Source organism: Buteo buteo, chromosome 11, assembly GCF_964188355.1.
Source record: "Buteo buteo chromosome 11, bButBut1.hap1.1, whole genome shotgun sequence".
Classification (NCBI taxonomy): domain Eukaryota; kingdom Metazoa; phylum Chordata; class Aves; order Accipitriformes; family Accipitridae; genus Buteo; species Buteo buteo.
The window spans coordinates 6,760,285-6,778,312 of record NC_134181.1 but is presented as its reverse complement, the minus strand read 5'-3'; the positions used below and the strand labels follow the sequence as shown (position 1 = coordinate 6,778,312).

The 18,028-nt window shown below is 41.7% G+C and overlaps 1 protein-coding gene across 2 annotated transcripts in view; it reads left to right on the top strand.

Moving 5' to 3' along the window:
* The window catches only part of WWOX (WW domain containing oxidoreductase), a 535,055-nt gene that overhangs the window by 512,327 nt on the left and 4,700 nt on the right, over positions 1–18,028 (top strand). Inside the window, exon 9 of one of the 2 annotated variants that reach the window (XM_075039972.1) lies at positions 11,039–11,080. The exons of the other annotated variant lie outside the window; for it this stretch is intronic. Coding sequence (XP_074896073.1) covers positions 11,039–11,080 — 42 coding nt within the window. The remainder of the gene's footprint in view (positions 1–11,038; positions 11,081–18,028) is intronic. 2 annotated transcript variants of the gene reach the window in all.

The window sequence follows — 18,028 nt, the reverse complement described above, 5'->3', positions numbered from 1 at the left end:
CAGCTTTCTTGTGGAAAGGACGAGCGGAGCGAGGTTGGGCTCCTTGACCATGGTGAAACTGGATGGTTTCGGTGCAGCGGCGGCTGGCGGAGGGGTGCTGGGGACAGGCTGTGGGAGCCCGGGGCAGTAGCATCACCAGCAGATATTCCTTCCCCGGTGCTGAGTGAGAGGCCGGGGATGGCAAGCGGAATAATTGTTTCTGATTGAAGTGAAATTAAAATGTAGAACCTGGATAGCGGTGGTGATTTACGACACTGTAGCTGAACTATAGGTTTTAATAATGTATTTTAGCTCCTACAATGGTGAAAGAAATGCACCAACTTCTATTATCCTAAAAAACAGAGGGAGGTTTGCATGGAGGTTTGCTTGTTCCAAAATGCAAAGTTCATCTGAATTTCTTTTTCTGATCATCTCAGGAAACAAGAAAGGTTTAAATGTGCTTTTAGTGCATGCGAATGACCATCCTGTTAATGTGCCTGGCCATGAGAATCTAAGTTCTGTTTTCCACAGTACCCCTTTTTTTTTTTTAACTCCTCCAGTACACCAGCAGGTAAAAAGTACCCAGAGAAGGTATTTAAAGTAATTCAGAATAAAAAATTGTAGCCTGTTGAATTAAATTCTTTGTAGCAGAATCCCCGGACTTCCAGTTAAATATTCTTTTTCTATTATGATTTATGACCCGAGTCATGACAAAATTCTGCCCTACAGTTTCAAGAACATTCAAGGAGAGAAGAGGTAGACAGGCGATTTACAAGTTAACATTTTCCTTAGGTCTGTGTACTACTTGTTTATTTAGAGCTAATTTGCTTAAGCAGGCAAAGATCATGCGGGAATGGTTTTCGTTAGTGTGTTTATAGATCAATCATAGTTTGATTACTGTAAGTCTATCCTGTTAACAAATATATTTCTCATCAAATATTAATTAGACAGGGTTTCACACATGTGGACAATGCTGTGGAACTTCATCACTCTCTCACAATGTTCATCATCGGAGGTTATACATGAAGTGTTTTGTCTACTGTGTCCCTTCTTTGTTTAAGGCCCACCCTAAGCCAATGTAATTTTCTTTGCATTTTAATATAGATTATTGAATCAAAGTGTTGGAGTTTATTTTCTTTAAAATAAGTTTTTTAATAGTTTTTCCAGTATGAAAACATTTAAAACAAGCCCCAGCTTCTGCATTTCGTAGTCAAACATCAGAGAAATACAAATCCTGAATCCAGTTCTGGAGTTAGGCTTAGTGGGTTCATAAAACCAGAGAAAGGAAAGTCAGAAAGATTGTAGAGAAAATGGAAACAGAAAGGAAAGTGGAGAAGGAAGCTAGACAAAGTGGATTTGTTAGTTAGTGAAATCACCCGTGGGATCAGAATCCGGAGCTGCCCATGGACTGCTGTCAACAAGGGGCTTTCTTACCTTTGCCTCTCTGAGGTCAACACCGGGTATAAGTTAGAGAGAATAACATTTTGATTATAAGATTTAAAAATTCTACCCAGCAGGATGAGGTGGATTTGAACCACCATGGTAATTCTTAAATCGATTTGGTCTCCAGATTCTCAGTGTTACGGCATCAGGGAATCCCAGGCAGAGAAGTGTTTGGTTTGGAATGGATGAACTGGAAGGAAAGGAGATATAAGCAAGGGAATGAGTGGGAAGAGAAAAAGAGTGAAGATCAGGAGGAAAGACTTATGAGAAATTGTTCTGTATTAGAGTGTAAGTGGGATGATAATTTATTTTGTTCTTGGCACAATGAAACTGCTTAAAGGGAGGAGTTATTAGCTCTTCTTGATCATTATGCCAAATGGGGAATTTGGAATGTGGACAGCTGGGAAAACAGAGGTTTTGAGGAAGAAGCTGACTGACTCTTTTATTAGTACTATCTGCACCCAATGTAATTGCCATCTCAGTTCTGGAACAGCAAGTAATGGCTTTACAGAAGCAGGGAATGTAAAATAGTTAGTCCTCTGAGTGGTGCAGTCTAAATACCTGCAGCGTAAGCAGCAGCCGTGGTTATGTTTACTATGGAGCAGTCTGAAGAGGATGTTGTGCAGACTAACGCCGACGGTGCTGCAATAACACCGTGTTCAAAGGGTCAGGTTTGACACCGTCACAGTACTCGGTGCTAGAACCATTTGGGGTCTGCTTGCTCAGCAGTAAAGCCAGAAGAAAAAATTGTCACTGTTTGGGAAAGGTTGAGGACAGATTGCTTTGGCATTCAGTAAAGCAGGAAAAGACCCCGTGCCCATCATCAGCCTCCTGTTTTGCACTTTTATTTCTTTGCAAAATGATAGAAACCGTTCATCTGAAACACATGTCTAAGCATTAATCAGGGCAAACCCATCAATTCAACAGTGATACTCTATTTTATCCAGCCTATACACTGTAGCAAGAAGCTGCATTACTTCTGCATTAATTCTTCTCCCTTTCCTGTATATTTTTGTCCTTCCGCCTTCTGATTGGTATTTGTTGAAGATATCTATGCACAAATAGCCTTTTTCTCTTGTGCCCTTCCTGCCCACACATTACAATTGAGCCCAAGTGACACGACAAGCTGTTGCTGTAGAAGTTACTGAGATATAAACAGAGAGATGCAGCCTTTGTTATCTAGACATGAAGGAGGAAATGGAGAGTGGGGAGGGGTGTAGATTGTTATTAACTTGCAGTTGGAATGGATTCGAGCTGCAACAGCAGTGGAAAGGTGTATATTTACCTTTAAGTGTCTTGCTTAGTTTTGTGTTGTTCATATGAGTTCCCTTTTACGGTGTGCAATTTCTTTCAGAGATTTCCAGAATTCCCTCTTCAAAGGACTCTTGCAAAGCAGCAGAGCTATGCCATCTTAGCAGAGAAAATTACAAATTACTAATTTAAGTGCTGCTTAGAATCATTTTCTTTTTGTTTCGTATAATTTCCACACTTATAAAATCAAACTTTCAGTTAAATGTTTATACAGTAATTCAGTCAGCTTAAGCCATCTGCTAGCGTGGCATCTGCAGAGTTGTTTTGATGCATACTCAGTATTGTTTCCTTCACATATCTTGTAGCCTTGTTTTTGGTTGCAAAAGGATCTTTTTTTTTTCAACACAAAAGAAGTGCTGTTTATATCCCTGGATCTAATTGTCAGCTTTATTTCCAAACTCTACTTCAAATCAACTTCTTATGCCTCTAAAAACCTTATTCTGATTGACGTTTACTTTTCAAGACCTGTATTCAGGCTTATCTTGCTCTTTTATTATACTTGCCTTTATATCAGTATTCAAAAAAATCCTTATCATTTGTGAAGAGTATAGGTGGGCTTGGAGCATTAGTATTCATACGTGCATGTTAACAACTGTTATAACACGTACCAGAGGGAAAATATTATTTCTTGTAAATGCTCAATAATTACAGTCTTTATTGCATCAAAACCTGTGTTTTGACAGATAATGGAAAGCTTTCAAAGCTTGTGTGGGATGGATGACAGATAGCTGCAGGTGGAAAATATTTTTTTAGATATTGGGTTTTCTATCACTGATACTGTAAATATTCTTCCAAAATAACATTAACCTTCCAAACAGGGTTGGTAGTGTTCAATGATAATATGTGTATTAGCAAAAGATACATGGGAAATAATTCTTAATGTTTCCATCTAATTAATCTATGGTTGGGACATTAATGTCTCTTTTCATTAAGTTGGGAAGTATGAAAGACTAGAAAATTACTGCTGTGCTGGATTTAGAGCTTTAGGTATAATTTGAATGGATGTGCTAAATTCTTGGTCATAACTTGCACTAACACCTAGTCTAAGAAAAATTAAAAGGAAAGCTTACCTGCTGTTGCAGTTTATAAGAATACCTGGATGCTTTTAAGCCATTTGTAGCATATGCCTGCGTGAGTGGATTGTTTTATACATCTTATGACACATTCCCCATTTATTTTCAGCACATGTGATACCTTCATTTGTATAAACACCAACACAGAAAAAGAAGTTGGATGGTAACTTTTTCCTTTTTTTTTTTTGAAGTCTGCTCTCTTATTGGATAAACGTTTGCATTTGCAATTAAGTTGCGTCAACCAGTTATAACTCTACTGCAAATGAGGTCATGAGAAGTCTGAGAAAGTTCATCTGAACTTGCAGTTCTTTTGTTTGGAGTGTAGATGTTCTGATCAAGTTTGTGCTTTAGTCAACTGGACCTAACAACATGATTTGTGCTGAAAGCCTAATTCCTGTGTTTTAAGAGTTTAACGAGCACAATAGCAGTGCTGCCACCTCATTTGGACACATCCTGGGTTTTGTGTGAAATGCCTGAGCCTCTGCAGTTTCAAGTGTCTCTCGAGTATTAAGATACCTCGATAACCTAATAGGATTTCAGGTTTTCAATGAGTTTGAGAGTAATCCAGTTGTGTTTATTCCATCTTGAACACTATATTTGTAATGTTGGGTCTATTGAAGTCAATGGCAAGGCTCCCACTGACTTTAATGGGATCAGGATTGCAAATGTAGAGAGAAAAGGCAGTGGGATGTAAGAGTTCTGTCAACCGCCTTCAATATCGCACCTAAATTGAGAAGACCATTTCTCTTACTTCGAGGTTGTGGGGATGCTAAAGTGTACTTGACAGATGTCTTGCCAAGGGTTCGAACTGATTGCTGAGAAGTAGCTCTCAGCAGCCCTCTCGCAGACTGATAGTGAATGCAAGTTGGGTTTGAGCATCACTCCATTCAGAATGATTAAATGAGGCAGAGACAAACTATCCGACATCAAGGGCTGCCACCTTTTATTAGCCCCTTACATCACGCAGAAGGCCAGGAGGCACCAGCCAGATATGTGGGCAGATATAAGATATTCAGATTCAAGCTATGCTTAACTGATAATACTGGAAAACAAATTAACTGTGTCTGGCTCCTGCAAGAGTTCAAATCTGACCCTTTATCCTTTTTTTTCATGATTAGATGGATCATCCCAAACTGTAGACTATGATACCATTTCAGATGACCAGTAACTTTCTGAAGAATGATTCTTTTCCAAGAAAAAGTACAAAGAGCTGAGACACGTGGACTAATTTTGTACTTGAACCATTTGTTTCATAGATGGGACTCCCTATGGTATGTCATTCCTTGAGAAGTCAGCAGGGGTCACTTAAGTTCATTATTTTGCAGCAAATTCACTTTTGGACTTGTCAGAAAGTAAGAGCTAAAAATCCTTTAGGTATGTATCATTTATGCTACTGAGTGATTTTTCCTTCTATAATCTAACTAGGCTGAAAAAAGTGATCAGAAGTATGTAAGGAGGGTTAGATAGTACAGCTCTAATACAGCATTTGGACAGAACATAAATATATTTCACATGTTGCCAACTGAAAAAGATTATGCCACTTAAGAGCATATTGCACTTTAATAGAAATTTATTGTCAAAAGAGTATTCTCCTATAAGGATATGGCATTGTGGCAAAACAGGGGATAGAGATCTTGTTACAGACCGTCATTTTTACTTGTATGAAGCAAATGGAAAAATGCTGAGATAGAGTCAACTGGCTGGTATCGACTGAAAAGGATCTTCTGTGCATTTGCTGGGAAGCCAGGCACGTTTCCATTCCTCCTACTGGAGAGAGCAGGATAGATGTGTATCCTGTCGAAATAATGTGTTTCGCTCTTTGAGTGACAGCATACGTGCACGTTCACACTGTGGAGGTGCGTGCAGCTCCAGCTCTCCAGCCCAGAAGCTCCCCAGGCTCCGCAGATGCACGTCCCCCTTCCCTCCTGCAGCCACGGCCGGGCAGCGCAGGAGGTGCTGCGCTCACGTCCCTCCTCTGCCCTGGCCTCTGGAGGGAGCAACTTAGGTGTTGCCTCAGGAAACCTTTGGCTGCGTTTTTGCAAAGGGGTACGGGTCCGAATATTGCAAAAGCTGAATTTTCAACATTGGTTGCTTCTTAAAGGTCTACTTAAGGAGATAAGTTAAAAGAGGGGTCTACAAACCCCTTGTGTTCTCTAGCTGAAATCCTGGAGTTTTCTGTAAGTTTGTTTTGTATTTCAGATTTTTTCATGTAGGACAAACAATTTATTGAAGTTCCAGTAGGATTCCCTCCTTTTCCCACTTTTCAAGATGGGTTCATCAGAAACGATCTTGAACAACAGCCAGAGGAATAGCCCAAAGAAAAACTGTCTTTTGTCTTTGTGGTGGAAATGATGTTAGCTTGTTTGTAAGAAGAAAATCATGCTATTGTCAAGAAAAAATGTGGACACCCAAAAGCTGGGGTAGGAAGAGCCTCAAAGTGGTTTTGAAGCATTGAGTGGCATGTGTGGGCTTGGAAAGGGAGTTGCTTTAATCCGGAGGTGGTACCAGCTAGAAAGAACTGATGGTGTTTTATAAATATCGTACAAAAAGAACAGAATTGCATGGGTTTCCACCTGTGTGATCCAGAAGACCTCTGCATCCATCTATTATGTACCCAGAGCAGTTGCTTTCCCTAATCCTTTCTTTTATCTTACCCGCCTAACTTGATCAGGACACACTGTTTTCTTGCAGCGGACTTGGCATGCGTTGGCAGCGCAGGTTCATCCTTTTTGGTTAGTGCCAGGACACGGAGCTGAGCAGCAGAGCTCTCTGGGCTTCCATTTCTCAGCCTCCTCTACCCTTGCATTACAATTTTGTGGCTAGATTGAGTGAGAGCTTCAGGAAAAGGAAGCTAATGGTTCTCGCAGATTAGACTGTCTTTTGCCAAAAGAGTTTAAGAGGTGCATGTCTTAGTATAACAGAATTGGCATCATTAGTACTGCAGCACAGAATGCTATCCAAGGAGCCTAGCTGAGGCTGGAAAGAAGTGCTGCAGACAAATGAAGAAGGCAGCATAAACCCTCTAATCCTTCCAGAGATAAGGCACTGAGGGTGTTGCATAGAGCTAATCAGGGACACATAAATTATCAGCATAACAGATGTAAGAAAGAGCATTGCACAGAGAAGAAAATAGAGTTCGGCTGAATATAGGTCTGGCCAGATGTGCAAACATACACCTAAGCTGATAGAAATAGGAGCAAGGAATAAGTAGTCTTCAGCAAAATTTAGGATGCCCCAGTAATGTCGTTCCTCACCTTATGGAACTTACACCTGAATTTCTTTGCTTCCTTTATTCTGCTATTGATTAACCGGGGTAGGAATGCTCTCTTTTTACATTCCTTTTTTCTTTGTTACTTGGTTTGTTGTTGCAGTTTGTTCACTGTGTGGTTGTCTGAAAAGAGCAAAGGAACTTTGACATGGCAACTGAAAGCACAGAGATGCAAAGGTGCTTCATAGTCTGATGAGGTCAAGAAGTATTATTATCCCAATGTACAAAACTCTGTTACTAAACGCAAGTATGATTTGCGGGTGAGAATCTCTGTGAGCAATACGAAACAATAGCATGAAAGGCAGCTGTAGGTGCTGCATGCTCAGATACTTTATTAGTGTCCGCTTGGTATTTTAAGTGAGCAATATTTATATGTATGTAAATACATGCATCCACACTTGTATATTTGAATTTCAGTGTCTAGTAGCATTAGAGAAACATGCCACTGCACAGTATCAGTTACTGCGTCTGTAGAATTACTGTTGGACATGTACTGATTTCCTAATAATAGCCAAAGTGATCATTCAACCTACATTTAGCATGCCTGGATTTAAAATGCAAAACAGCAACAAACTTCATGCAAATGTCAACTCTGCCTATGTTCTAGGGTGCATGTCCAGAGGAGGAAACAATAAGTTTATTCTTCTCCCCAATTAGACTTCTGTGAAAGGCTCAGTTATGTCTCCAACTATCACATTGAACACGCACTAAAGCAGCACATTAATGTGCCTTTTAATGCTTCTTAGGAGTAGATCAAAAGAAATGTCAGGTGCACTTTACATTCCTCCCGTGATGTGTCTGAGGCTGTTGGTGCGTCACCTCTGCGAGGGCCGTTGTTCCCAGCCCGCCGCGCTGGGGCTGCGGGCGCTCCTCGGGGACGCCTGCCTCCTAAAATGCTCAGGGATTTACCGCGGCACCGCTACACCTCGTGTCTCGGCTCCACGGTTTGCTGAAGCCGGTAGAGTCCTGCTGCTCTCACTGAGGGCAGGTTTTGGCCTTTGCTCTTTGGTGGGAGAGAAGAGTTGTTGAAATCAGTCCTGGAGAAAATGACTTAAAACTCAACATTCTGGAAAATGGAACTTAATTAATGGGAGCAAACTTGCAAACCTCCGCTGTAAACTGCTATTATTTTGTTTGCTTGCTTGAGGGAATATGTCAGAGCGGTGTTTACCTTTTCTTAGTACAAGCTTGCTGTTCTACCCATCATTTATTTTTACGCGATTAGCAGGTGGACTTGTGGCTCTGTCACTCGGAACACAGGATGCTTCAAATGTGCAAGAGACAACTTTCCCTAACAAGGACAGCACCGTCACTTCACTGGTCCCGCGCTGCTCGGCTCCCTAACTAACCCTGTGGTGACGGATGCGGCGCATTGCTAGCATGTGGCTCCTGGCAGAATACGGGGCTAATATCGGCCGAAAGATCGCAGAGTGCGTTTAGTGTGTGAGACGCAGCCAGGGTATCCTGGGCACCCACTTCTATACCAGACACTGTGAAAATAGAGTCGAGCCTCTGAGGTTTGCAAGGCTGAGTGGGTATAGCATTAAAATGGAAGACAAATGGCAAAGAAAAGGTACCTGGTGTCAGATATAGGATCACAACTGCGAAGCAGAAGACAAGGCTAAGGAAAGCATGTGAGAAGGAAAGGAGAAGCAGACGTATAGGGGGAAAGAAGAAGCAAGGAAAGAGAAATGCTGCAGTGTGCAGGACAACATGGAGGAGGACAAGAAGCTGGAATTAATGCAAAAGCGGGGAAGCAGTCAGAAGGGTTCAAGTTTTGTAACAAAGTTCATTTCTATATGTTTTCCTGTTTCAAATGGATGCTTTGAATAAATAGTGCTTTCATTTCCCATGAGGCAGAGGTGAATAATAAGTACCTCATCTGGGGACGCCGATCTCCCTAACATCAGTCATCTGCTTGCAGCCTTACACTCCGGCAGTGCTTTGGCTGAGCAAATTAGCCTGAAGTGTTGTGCCCTTGGCTGGCAAATCCTTTCAACCCGGTTGAACGGACAAAATGAATACCCAGATTGTTCCTACGTCTGTTATTCTCTCGTGTTTATCTGGCTGAGCTGTCACTCAGGCCATTATAACTGTGGTGCACACTCAAATGACTTGTCCACTCACAAAAGCAGAGTCTGTTGATGATAAGCTAAACAAAACTGGAGAGCGACTGTTGACAGAGTTGGGGGATCTTGCAAATGTCTCAGGTAAAAGCAGAAATGCAATTTGGGAAGGTACAGAAGGAGCTTTTCTTACGCGTGTGCAGTTTTAAAGCGTTCGCTGGAATTTGTCGGCAGACGATAAGTGGGCATTTATAATGAATTGGGTTTCGCTCTACTTTAAACAAATTAAGCAGCACGCAGAAGATTTCTGAAACTTGAACGTAAGGCTATATTGCTCTTACTAGAATTAGCCTGAAAAGACATAATTTACTCACACAGGCTTTGCCAGGACAGCGCGTAGCTGCGATGTGCCATGTGCCGTCCTCTCTCCGGCGCCGGTGGGAGGAGTGGCGAGCACCCACAGTGCATCGGGTGGGCTGTGCGGGGCTTGCTGGGGAGAGCGGCCAAACCTTCCCACAGGGCTCTGGATACACTTAACCCTGGGGTTTAATTACCCTGCTTCAGGTTTGCGGGTCCTGTGGGTTTGAACGTGGCGGGTGCTTGCTCCTTCCCAGACAGGGAGGACGTTTGCACGAGGGGGGATCATTGGTTTTACTCATAAAAGGAATTGGGCTTCTTAAACATCCAGCAAAGCACTGAATGACACAGGTGAAATGCTGTATGAAGATTTATTTCCCAACTTTTAATTTTTCCACAAGGACCCTGAGTTAGAAGTAGGACTCTGAGCCACTCCTGAAACTAATTTGATTGCATGACATTAAATAATGCAGCGCCTCTCTGCTGAATGTGAATATAGCGAAAGCCTTCTTGGTCCTTTAGCCTCATGTTTGTGATCATAATTAACAAGCTTCGAGTTTACAGATTGCGAACGTGAACACAGTCTAGATGTTTGAACAGTGCTGAGCCATATAACAGAAAGTGTCTCCTCCAGCTCCTTCCCAGGCGGAGAAACTCATTCAGTGCTGGATTGTCAGAAGAGTTTTCCTCACCATCCCAGCATCCTACTTTCTGCAGTGGAAAGGGGAAAGACGGGACTGAGTAAGGCTGCAGTGGTTTAAATCCTCATAAGCGTCATGAAGGAGCAGAGGGAAGTTTAAGTAAAGAACGTCCTACGTCTTGCTGAGAGTTTGTTAGGATTCACAGTTAGCGAGGGAGATGCCACTGAGAGCGTGGCACAGCACGGCAACATCTCTTTTATCAGCAGCTGGTGCCTTCAAAACCCCAACCCCAGTAGCCTCGTTGGCTGTGATGATAACTGTAACGGATGGTACAGCTATTTTTCATCAAATGCTTGTTAGTCAATTTATTAGATTCCTAATATACTAATGCACTCATTTGGCAGGCAGCTCGGCAAACGAGACTTGCAGTGGAGTGTACTCATTCAGAGTCACGGTAACTCGCAGGTTGCTGATTTCTCATCAGCACTCAGAAGATAATTTGCAAATGTGCCATTTATCATTACGCGCTTTGTAGAAGCAGATCTCATGAATGGGATAAACAGATAAGAGTCTAATAATGAACATTTCCTTCCCAAACACCATTACCAGCTTCTAGAGTATTATGTTTTATATACATTGCACATACTGCACCTATACGTGCATCTGAGTTTGCATGTGCTCGTAAAGTAGCTGGGGACACAGCTTTTTAAGGGTGGCTAATGCACTTATCGATCTCTCTGCTGAGGGACGCAGTTGGAGGAGGTTAGACATTGTCTACCGAAAGATGTAAGACTTTTATTTGTAGTAGTTTAAGAAGTGATGGATGTGTGTGGACTTTTTCACCACGAAAAGCCACCGCTAACCTTCCGTCTTTCCTTTTTCTCACCGGAAACTGAAAAGCCACTGGTAAAGCCAACAAAAGGATTATTCAGAGGCTGGATGGTAAGGATTGCATGGCAGAGGTTGCTAAAGGAGCACTTTTTTTCCACACCAAAGATAACACGCTGTATGGATGCTCTGACCTGTACTGCTGTTTGCCACTGCATTTAACTTTGCATTGATGACTGCTTTTTATTTGCTTGTTCACTTTTTACTGGGAAGAAGTCTAAAGTAACAGTAGCCAGGCGAACAGTCTGCAAATGTGATTCCTGTCTCCTCTTGTGACATTCAGGGTGGAAGCCCTGCATACAAATCGTCACTACTTATTTTTGCTTCTGCAGATGCGATTTTATTAAATGAAAGGTGTAACAAGAAGCCCAGCATAGGAAGGAGCCCTTTTGCCAAATGGCTCTGTGTGTTTAGCTCTGCGACTGCTCTCCAGCAGGGCCGGGAAACCATGCAAAGATATTGATAATTGATTCCGTTTTATATAAGTTAAAAACTAGCTTTTCCCTCCTAGTGTGAAGGTAATGGGTTTTGTCTGTAGAAAGATAATAATCCTATGAACCATTTCTACGCCCTCTATTAAAGAATAGTACAGCTTGCACTCGAACATAATGCCCATGTCAGCGCAGCTTTTTAAACATTCATCTTAAAAGAATCTTCAAGGACTGGAAAGAGATCTTCCCCAGACACCAAGCTAAGTTTGAGGAACTTAAAAAGTCACGAAGATCCTGTCAATTAATGTGTTTATTCTTATACATGTACTCTGGAAAAAGCATCTTCAGACATGAAAGCTGTTTTCTTTCGATTAAAAAGTTGTCATTGCATTTAGTTTCCATAGATAATGCAGACGGGTTTTTTTTTTTCCCTTACCGTATTGGGGGATAAATGCATCTCTTTTTTCTTCGTACCATTTTCCTCATAGGAATCTTCATTTATTACATGAACAAAAAAGAAGGAAGAAGAGAGCTAAATTGAAACCTCACTTCCAAATCTGTATGCAGGAGGTGACTTGATTTATAAGCTTAGGTAATTTCATTTTTGTTCACACTCCTTCAATTGAAAGGCTCCCACAAACAGTGTTGCAGCACTGAAGGGAAGAGATGGGGAAATTTATCAAGCTATTTATCAAATTATTTTCACAGTCTGTCAAAGTCATAAGCATGCTAGAAAAGAAACATAAAGAGTACGTTCAAACAGAGGAGCACGTCTGAGTGAGCAGCCGGACTGCTGCAGAGCCGACGAGCAAAAAGCCGGCCAGAGACGTGGGGAGTGCTCTGGGCTGCCGCGGCATCTGCCCCCAAACCCAGCCCTGGCACTAGTGGTATTAGACCCTTACTTGATGGATTATGGGCTGAGAAAATGAAATAGAAAACATCATTAAACAGGAGAGGTCAGAGCAAAGGGGATAGAGTTCCCCCCTGCTCCGAGTCTCTGTTGAGGTTTACAAATGGGGCTGGTGTTGAAACTAAATGGTGCGCATCTTCGGTTGGGGAGTGAATCGCATCCTGAGACAGGACTCCACGCTTTGGAAAAAACAGCCTTGGACTATGCATCCTTGGTGGTGGGTCTTGGGAGACAGTGTTGGCAAAGCGGGGGAAAAAATAAACAAAAAAGCGACTGAGATTGAAGGAACCAGTCTAGTAAGAAATCTTTAATTTCTAATGAGCTTTAAAGGATTTGAGAGAGTTGATTTTTTTTTAACAAACCAGTTCAAGTACATGCCTTCAGATTATAAAAGTACCTGAAATTGCCTAGAATATCAGCATGCATAGCTTGTTAGTATTTACATATATTTACATAGGAAAACAAGAGAAAGATCTACAGTTATTTACAGTCTACATAGGAGAAGAGAAAGGCAGCATAATTGTATTTCCTAAAATACAGTAGTTGAATAGTCAGCACATGCATATTAAGATATATTTGCATGATAGAACGCAAATGTTTTAAGACATACCTTTTTAACTCCCTATGCTAAGGTATAGCATATAAAGGTAATTTTTTTTTTGTTTTGTTTTGTTTCTAGTCTATTTGCATCAAGTGCTTTAAAATGTTCACTAACACAGCGGCAGCATTATTTACCCTGGCAATTAAAGCAACAGTACACACGATAATTTCCTACTAACTAGCAACAAGCTGCTGGTGAATGAAATATCTATTGTTTCTCATTATCCATCGACCAACATACAGGGATCTCTCCTTGTAAAGGCAGTGCCTAAGCTATCACCATTAATTATAGAAGTAATATAAATGAGACTCTACAGTATGTACTAAATGAAATATTAACAAGGCCAGTGTCTTTGAGCCTGAAAGATGCACTAACAGGGCACACTTTACAGCAGGCTATCTATGAAAATCACACATACATAATACAGGAGTGCCTGGCTTACAGCTCTAAGCCTAGACTTTAGAGGCCTGTTTGCTAGATCTGTATTATTGCAAAATACATTCCCTTAATTAGTTTCTGGAAGACAGAGTTAGTACTTAATTTCTTACCACGATATGTCCCCATCATAACACCCTGTGGTTTTTCAATGTATTGCATTACTGAAATGTGTGTGTCCATGTGTGTATGTGCATATGTGTGTGTGTATCAACAGATGAAAAACAGTCTTTATCTTTAAAACCTAAACAAACAGCTTGTTAAATACTTGTCCCAAAAGGTCACTTGCTTAAAAAGCATTGTGTTGTGTGGGTGGTTTTTTTCACTCATCTCTAAAATGAAAGTCTGTCTAAAAAATTATCTGTGCAATGAAGGAAGAAGCCACATGTCAGTATTGTGATGACATTCTTTGCGATACTGCATATGAAAAAGGTCTAATTTTTGACTAGGAATAGTATTAAAAAGCTATATAAATATATACAGCATATACAGTTACTGTATGTATACATACATTTATATAAAGTATATATATAATTAAAGTCAGGTACAGCAAAAACATAAAACATTTCAAGTCAGCCTAAGTTAATAACAGAAGTGATTTCAATGAATTGTCATCTACGTATGCCCAAACACCAGCCAGCCCTATTCTGATGATTTAGTTGCAGCAGCATATCTAATCTGTCTTTTGGCAGGATATGTTTATTGTCGACAACCTGTTTTGCTCAACTCTTCAAATTACCCTTGCCCAGAAGAATCCGCCCTCAGCTGGCAGTTTATGTGTTTCAGGAGGATTTCCAATGTCCTCCACAGGATTTCCGTTTTTGACAGTGGCTGACAAGTCGTGATAGGACTCATGTTTATATAAATGTACATCGCAAAATCTCAGAAAGTGAGTGGCAGAGATTTTCAGGTATGATCAGCTCCCAGTGGTGCTGCTGTGATGCCCAAGGACTGTCTCTTACACGCACTTTGTTTCTCTCTCCCCTGGCCAGTGTTGGCACATAGGGCAGGGGACAAACATGGACAGCAACATAATATGGTCAACCTGATTGCACCCTTACCCGGTTACACTCTGAAATGAAGATTGATAATTTTCCTCGGGGATTTTTCCCAAATCCAGAAATGAGCAGGAGCGTGCAGTATCGCATCGCTGCTCCATACTAGCCTGGGAGAAGAAAAGAGAAGCAATGCTGGATCGTAGCAATTTGCATGCAGAGTTCAAAACTGCCACTTCAGTGGAGCAATGATGTCTTAAAAGTGTAAATCAGGTGTGAATGGGAGTTCAGCAGGCAGGAGAAGAACATGCAGAAGTGATCTGCGTGGAAATGGGATGTGAGTAAAAAGGCCAGGGTGAGCAGCCTGCGGGGCGTGCTGCTGCTCCGGCTGTTGAAATGCTGGTTGGGCAAGGTGAAGCCATATGCTTCATTAAAGTTTTTTGAAGCTTAAGATGGCTCTCTGTCAGGCTTGAAACAATTTTCAGAAGCTGATCGTGGACTTTAATAAGATACTGAGAAAAGGAAGGAATACGGTGCTTCCAGGTGCTGTGGTAAGAGCATTCAGGTTGCCCGGGCATAGGTGTCTGGTGCTGTCTTAAACATTGTATGGTTTTATCTGAGATATCTGTGAGGGGCTGGCAAATACAATACCGGACCTATGGGAATTGTTGTGCTCTTCTGAAGGACAGCTGCAGAGCATGCACGATATCCTAAGGCAGCTCAGGTGTCTTAAGACCCTTGTTAGGCAACTGAATCCCACCCCTGGTATGCCACGATGGCTCTTTCTAGCATATGCAAAGGGTAGGAGAGGTGAACCCATGGATCACCCTTTCAGGGGCTGGTTCCCTCTAAAGCATCCATTTTTGAAGAATTCAATGGTGTTTTGGCTGGTAAGAGTTTTACCAAGTTCTCTGTGAGCTGGGCAAAAAGAAACAGGGTGAGAGAAGGAAGACACTGGAATAGGGCCCGGTGTAACAGAGAACTTCACAGGTTAAAGAATTAAGTTTACACAATAGAGAAAAATATGCATCATTTTAAAAGGTAATTACATTTTTGTCAGCTATTTTGCCAACCTTGTTCTACATCTTCCACACATTTTAACAATGGTTTATAATATAACACTTTATACTTACACAGTGCTTTTCAACAATAAGCGTGAAAGCACTCCATAAATCTGAACTGGTCCCCTGTGAGGTGGGTAAATAATAATACTCTCCCCATTTTACAGCTGGGAAAAGTGAGGTACATGGAGATGAAGCGACTTGTCCAAGTTCACTTAGGGAAGTAAAAGTTGAAAGGAGAAAACCAACCCAGTTCTCCTGACTTGACATCCTGTATTGTGGGTTGTTTTTTTTTTCCTGTGGAATGATTGCAGACAATCTGTTTAACCCTGGATGTTGGAGGTTGGAAGTTTTCAAGCACTATCGTTGTCATAATTAAGAACATATGGAGTGTTGCATAACACAAACAACATGGTGCATTATCAAAATACATTTATTACAATGGACATTTTCTTTTGCAAAGTTAAAACCCAGAATGTAAGTTAAATATAGCTGTGTATAGTGAATAGTTGAAATAATCACTAGGCCTTAATGCCTCAAAAGTTGAAAACAAATCCTCTTTCGTGAACTACTGCAGTTTCCTTACTCAAAGAACATAGCACACTTATCTTCTATAATGTATGTAAAGAATACTGTAAATGTGTAAAGGTCTTAATGACGCTGAGAAAAGTTGCAGCATGAAACCAACTATTCTTTGCAAGTAGAGAAGCTGATGGAGTTTTGAGTCTTTGTAGCTGGGAATTAATTGAAAAAGGAATACATCCCAGAAAAAAAAGCAGACCTTATAGATTTCGGTTTATCTGTTGTATTATCTTCTAAGAGATGCTTTTCTGGTTTAAATGTGGTGATGGGGGAAGGGGAGGTGGTTGAGAATCTCTGGTTTAGATGTGGTTCGGTGAGACCTTTGAAAAGACTGTAATTACAGAGTCAGTTCAGGTCACGTTTTCCTGCTGGCATTTGGGTGGAGATGGGACCTGAAGTCAGCTGAGCCTGAATTGTTTCTTAGATCGTATTTGGCAGCTCCAAAGTTTTATTTTTTTAGCTGCAGATATGATTTCAGTTTATCATACTCACCCAAAATAGCAAAGGCAGGTCTCAATTTCATATTTCCTTGCTGAAAAAGCAATCAGGGAATCGTGTTTTCTCCTATTTTTACAGGAGACTAATACATACATATTCTGAGTGTTACTCATAAGATAACTGTGCATCTGGGATTGCTTTGAGTAAGAGGACTGCAGCAGGAACTGAACAGTTCTCCTGTCTTCTCACGCGCGAGACTAAAACTCGTTCACTGCATCGTACGAAAAGTGACTGTCTCTCACAGCTCTGAGCTACCCTGGTAGGAAACGGAGCAAAGTAACGCCTGGAGTTGAGAAGTAGCTCCCTCAGCTAAGAGTGGCCTCAGCTGCAGCTGATACCACCAAACAGCTCTTAAGACTGCTCCTAAGAGCACTTCAGATACTGGGGAACCCTGAAGGTTGGGTGAGGGCATGGTGATTTTAGACTTGCTAGCGTTTTTTAGAAGAGGTCATCGCGCTCCGCGTTGCTTGCAAAGATTTGGGCTTGATGGGACAATCTACAAATTCAACTCATCTGCTGAAACATTTTAACATTACGGAGCAAGGAATAAATATATTTTGAGAAAACTCTGCACCACAATCCCAGCCAGGGGGTTGCTAGCAATCCCAAAAGGAAAAAAATCCATTCTGAGGGCGGTTTTCTCCCAGGAGGTAAGCCAAAGCTCGGGTGCTGAGCCGCAACCTGGAGCAGTGGCCCCCCCAGCCCACTGTGGCCAGCCTGTGCCCAGCTTGGCCAGCTGGATGGGTGCACGCCCCAGCAGCCGGGCGGCACGTCCCTGCAGCCGCTGGCCCTGAATATCGACGTCAGGCTCGCAACAAGCAACGGAGCAGATCCTCAGCGACTGCAAATCTGTGGAGCCTCAGAGAAGGCAAGGGAGCTGTGCTGGTTTACACCAGGTGAAGATGAGGCTCGAGGAATAGAAAATTGCAGCTGTAACTTTAGGGTTTGGTTTGAACAATTTGGAACTGATCATTGTGGGAATAGGCTCCGTATCATTTTGTTTGTTATTCCAAGGAGATTTTAGATTTCACATCAAATCAGGAAATAACCCTTGCTGAAGCTAGCTGGTGGAAAGCTTTTCCCTCTCCAGCAGAACGGATTGGAACTCTTCAGGGTGCTTTTCAGAGGCACAGAGAAGGTAGGGGAGACCCCATTGGTTTCATGGTCTGGAGTATGTTCATACTACCTCATCTCCACACTGCTGTGTAATGAGGTACTCCACTATCAATGGTATGTTCACAGTGCCGTTGTGTGGATCTGGTATTTTTGCGTTAGGGATGTGTTGGCTTTGTCTAATAGTCCTGAGATGAAAAACAGGAAGAGCCTGAAGAATTTTAAGGAAGCACTTGCCTTTTAATTTCACTTGAGCTGCTTCCTTTGAATCTGGCCCTTGTCAAATACTCGCCTCTCATGTCATTTTGAATTCACCTTTTTCCACTGGCCATCTTTTAAAATGCACGGTGCTAAACTTAACCTCAGGCTACTGAGA